The sequence below is a fragment of the Echeneis naucrates genome, chromosome 16 (genome assembly GCF_900963305.1).
Source record: "Echeneis naucrates chromosome 16, fEcheNa1.1, whole genome shotgun sequence".
NCBI lineage: Eukaryota > Metazoa > Chordata > Actinopteri > Carangiformes > Echeneidae > Echeneis > Echeneis naucrates.
In genome coordinates, this window is record NC_042526.1 from 22,537,316 (window position 1) to 22,542,337 (window position 5,022).

General features: G+C 37.3%; 1 protein-coding gene across 1 annotated transcript; it reads left to right on the top strand.

The window, feature by feature from the left end:
- Positions 1-1,901: 1,901 nt before the first annotated feature.
- LOC115056569 (BLOC-1-related complex subunit 5-like) lies at positions 1,902-4,577 on the top strand (the record flags this gene model as incomplete). Its single annotated transcript, XM_029523104.1, has 2 exons — positions 1,902-2,156; positions 2,644-4,577. Coding segments are annotated over 2 exons (489 nt in total), but the record flags the coding sequence as incomplete, so codon positions are not given.
- Between the last annotated feature and the right edge of the window lie 445 nt (positions 4,578-5,022).

Consider the following 5,022-nt stretch of genomic DNA (forward strand, 5'->3'; position numbering starts at 1 on the left):
GCAAAGAAAAATAAATAAATAAGAAATAAGAAAATATAAAGTGTATATGTATATATATATATATATATATAAGAAAAACTTGTTGTAGTAGTGCATCAGTTTCCTGTATGGCCCGATGTGAAATCCACCAGGTGGTGCCACAGGTAACCTGAGCATGGCTCCTGGGCCGGAACCACACCCAGGGCACTAACCACTAACTCAACCACCCCCTCTGTCAGTCTGTGGCTTTTTGACTATTTAAAGGTTAAAAGTAAAAAAAAACAAAACAAAACAAAGTGGAGCCATGTCAGTGACTGTGGGAGAGTTTGGGTGTTTTTTTGTTTTTTTTTTTTAACGGCAGGGTAATATCGAACAATCACTGTTTCCATTTCCATTAGTTCTAGCAGTGCTTCAGAGAGACCTTCCGTTGCTCACTCACTGTACCGAGTGCTTTCATTTGATCAGTGTCCCATCATCGGAAACCATAGTAAGAGCTGACGAATCAAAATTTCCAAAAGATTTGTTTCAGAGTTTGAACAATTCAATTAATTGGTGATGGATATAAAATAATTCAGCAACCATTTTGATATTCAATAAATAATTTCAGTAATTTTTTGTGCAAAAATGCTAAATTTACACAACTTTCCAATCAGTTATTAGGACATGAGCTGTTTCAAATGCATGCCAGAAAATGTATTTCATTACCATGACAACCAGCAGTCACCCTAACCCTAACCCTAACCCTAACCTTCTCTAAGCCTTCCTTCTACAACTGATTAAATAAAAGACCCCGCGTCAATTTTAGAGGAAATGTGGTATAATCTAGCTTCTGTGTTGTTACAGTATGAGGTTTGATGTGGGCCACCAATATTTTGGAGATTTTAAGTTGACCATGAGTTGGAAAAGGTTGCAAACTGTTACTGTGCATCTTTGAACCCCTCAAATGTTTGTGTAAACCAGTGGTTCTCAAAATTTTTTGGTCATTCCCCTCTTTGAACAAGTGGGGATTTTCAACCCTGTCGCCCCATCAAAAATTTGACAAATTACATTTCATTTTATTGAACTTACTAACACCAAGTACATCAGCCACATTTTATAATGAATCAGAATTAAAAACATCAACACCAAGTTCAAAAAGAAAACAAGAGTGCAGTTGTGCCATCATAACTGATATCTTGAATCAGAAACAAAAAGTACAGTAGTCAAAAAATTAAATAGTGTTTCATTTGCAATCTGTGCAAAAAACTCCTAATGCTCATTACTCATTTTAGCCATTAATTATTACTTTGTTTGCGTGTGGATGTTTTGTTTAGAGTTAATTTTCTTTATTGTTAATAGAGAAAAGCATTTACAGTAAGATAGGCATGAAATTGAGAATTTCCTCCCCACCTGTCAGGTCTCCGTTCCCCACCAGTGGGTCGCGCCCCACACTTTAAGCACTGGTGTAAACTATCCAACCCCCAGCAGTGATCTGGTCCATCATATGATTAACATTTCAGGTTTAGTCAAAGCGAGTATAGGGCACACTTTTCAACGTGTATAGCTGCAAGGTTAAAAAAAAAAAAAAAAAAAAAAATCAAATAGACAAAACATCTGCAAGCAGCTTCAAGATGAATACAGATGGCAAAATTAAAAAAATTTGGAATCCTGATTGTATCTGATAATGATTTATGCTCAGATGGAAATATTTATCTGGTAGATAAAATTCTTAAGTGATATATTTTTTATTTCTACCATTTCAGTTTTCACACAAAGATGCTGTTGGTTTCATCGTGTTTTCAACCTTTTTCAAATTCTACCCTGTGAAGCTAATTGTCACTGCAATTCATTAGCACTGTGGGAAAAGTGCATAATGAGCCAAGTTTCCTGTGTTGGCACACTCCTGAAATAGCAACAAGGGTAGCTCTGTCTGATCTGGTACTAATTCCAATAATTGCCAAGTGTTGTGCCCTTATCAAGTCTTAGTCTATTCCAACATTTCATGCTTAATTTCAAGTCTTTTGCATTTCTCTCTCACAGGAGTACTAAGTGGCCAGACGTCACCCAGCAGTGTTTGTCTGGAGAGGCTGGATGCTGCTCAGGTTCTGCAGCTCTGCATCCGGTACCAGGACCATCTACACCAGTGTGCGGAGGCTGTGGCCTTTGATCAGAATGCATTGGTCAAGAGGATCAAAGAGGTCAGAATACCCTGGTACAGCTTTGGACATCTAGTGTCCAAAAAACTATTCTCACAGTTTTGTAATGAGTAGGATTTCCACAGACATGGAAATGCATAAACTACCAACAGGAAGCTGTTTTAATTTTCTTTTACTTTTCTTCCGTTTTTAATTTATTTCTTTTTTACATTTTACTTTATTCTATTTACCCAATAGATTTCTCGTAACACATCCTGGAAATCAGTTATTTAAATGATCTGCAATGTAAAAAAGTCTTCGCTAAAGTCACGATGGAAACAAAAAAGTAGAGAAATGTATAAAAATTCAAAGTATGAATGATCTATCAACTTTGCTGTGTGAATTAGCCTGTATTTGGAATATGCCCAGCTAAAACTTGAATTAAAGGATATTTAGTGTTATATAATTGTTTTTTGTTTTTTTTTTCTCAATCAACTGGCATCATCAAAAGTCAAAGACTTGCACTGTCTCTCCATCTGTTTGATTCCAGATGGACTTGTCAGTGGAAACCTTGTTCAGCATAATGCAAGAGCGCCAGAAACGCTACGCAAAGTACGCTGAGCAAATCCAGAAGGTCAATGAGATGTCCATGATCCTGAGACGCATCCAGATGGGAATCGACCAGACAGTGCCACTGATGGAGCGCCTCAACAACATGCTGCCTGAGAACGAGCGCCTTGAGCCCTTCAGCATGAGGCCTGATGGGGACTCTGCCACAAAGTAGTCTTCAGAAAACCAGCAAAGAAGCGTCCTTCCTTAGTCGCCATCCAGTCATCTGTGTTGAAGGCAGTACAGGAGTGTCCAGCTGTAGGGATATTTTACATGCGAGGAAAAAAGGAGCCTTCGACTTAGAGGGGGAGCTCAGGTATAAATGTGCAAGTGTGCTTTTATCAGATGTCTGGACCCTGATCATCATTTCCTTTCATGTAATGCTAGCTATTTTGCTAAATGCACCTGGTCTTAGTAAGCAACATAATATTCAATATAACACTTTAAATCACAAACACACATTCAAACTTGAGTTTAACTGCATCCTCTTGCTACTGGCTGCAGGTGCGAATTTACTCAAATGTACCTCAAACGTATCTCTTCCCTGGAGGGAGTAGAACTGGCACTGAGTTATCAATGACTAATCTGAAGGCAGGGGTGGAAGAAACACACATGAAAGTGACAGAATGAACTATGCCTCAAAAACATGTCCTGCAGATGTGAGCTAGGTTTTAAAGACTGAAATAGGCATTTAAGCAGCCTAAGAGAATCTGTTTAATGCTCTTCTGTAGATGTATGTACTTCTGTCAAAACATCAGAGCCCCTTGAGGACTTGCAGGGGATTGATTCTGGATCATGGTCTTAAATTTCAAATATTGTAATGCTAATATTTCTTGTTCATGCTCCCAAGATTCATCTCACTCTCACACCATATGCTCTTGGAACAGAGTAACTGCTTTTAATTTTCTCAACTATACTTAGTCATCATCATTGGATGTTGAGACTCAGTGAGTCAGAAGAAGGATTTTTGCCATTGGATTTGACAGAGCATGGATGTGCTCTACAGCATCTTGGACAATATTGTCAATACTTTCATGAATTTGTGAAATTTAGCTCTTTCTGTGATGCAATTGACTTAATTTATTTGGATATAGCAGCAGCAGAGCAGTTGTTTCAAGCCATGTTGAGGGGGAAACTTTGAAGAGGGTTTTAATAAAGGGACTAAACAGACATCTTCACCTCTTGCAGAAAATTTTAACAAAAGAAAATATTTATCAAGTTACCCCACTTCATACTTCATACGTCACCTATCCCCCTTGAATCATGCTTTTAGACCATTGTACCAAATTTCTGCAATTAACCTTGTTCATTTGTTAACTTTCCACAATAATAGGCAACTATCACACATACCAAAGATTCATTTGTCCTCCAAGGTGATTAATTATATATAAGACTTATGAGACATAAGTCATAAGTCATAAGTCATATTTTGCCTCTTGGTGAGGACAGCAATCAACTGAATTTTGTTCGTTCATCAATTTAATATGTATTTACGTGTCCAAAATAGTGCTCTTGGGTTAAGAATGACTCCAATTTTAAAAAGATACCAATGTAATTCCTTCATGCACATAAGATTAGTTTTATTAGCCTAAATGTAGAAATATAAAGTTAATGATCACTTTCTGGAAAGAAAAGTCTGTCACTCAACATACTCCATAGGCCACTGTTGATAGATGTATGGGTTATAGTTAGAGTATGTGAGAAAGTAACTGGGATGTTGTTTCTGAGAAGATGCATCATGACAAACAATTTTTTTTTTTACTAACGTTGTATTCTGTGGAAGAAGAGAACTTCTGAGAAAATAATAAAAAAAGCTGTTAAATGAAATGATTCCCCCCTCTCTATGTTACTATTCAATTGTCAATTTGCACTGTGGCAAAGAAAAATAAATAAATAAGAAATAAGAAAATATAAAGTGTATATGTATATATATATATATATATATATAAGAAAAACTTGTTGTAGTAGTGCATCAGTTTCCTGTATGGCCCGATGTGAAATCCACCAGGTGGTGCCACAGGTAACCTGAGCATGGCTCCTGGGCCGGAACCACACCCAGGGCACTAACCACTAACTCAACCACCCCCTCTGTCAGTCTGTGGCTTTTTGACTATTTAAAGGTTAAAAGTAAAAAAAAACAAAACAAAACAAAGTGGAGCCATGTCAGTGACTGTGGGAGAGTTTGGGTGTTTTTTTGTTTTTTTTTTTTAACGGCAGGGTAATATCGAACAATCACTGTTTCCATTTCCATTAGTTCTAGCAGTGCTTCAGAGAGACCTTCCGTTGCTCACTCACTGTACCGAGTGCTTTCATTTGATCA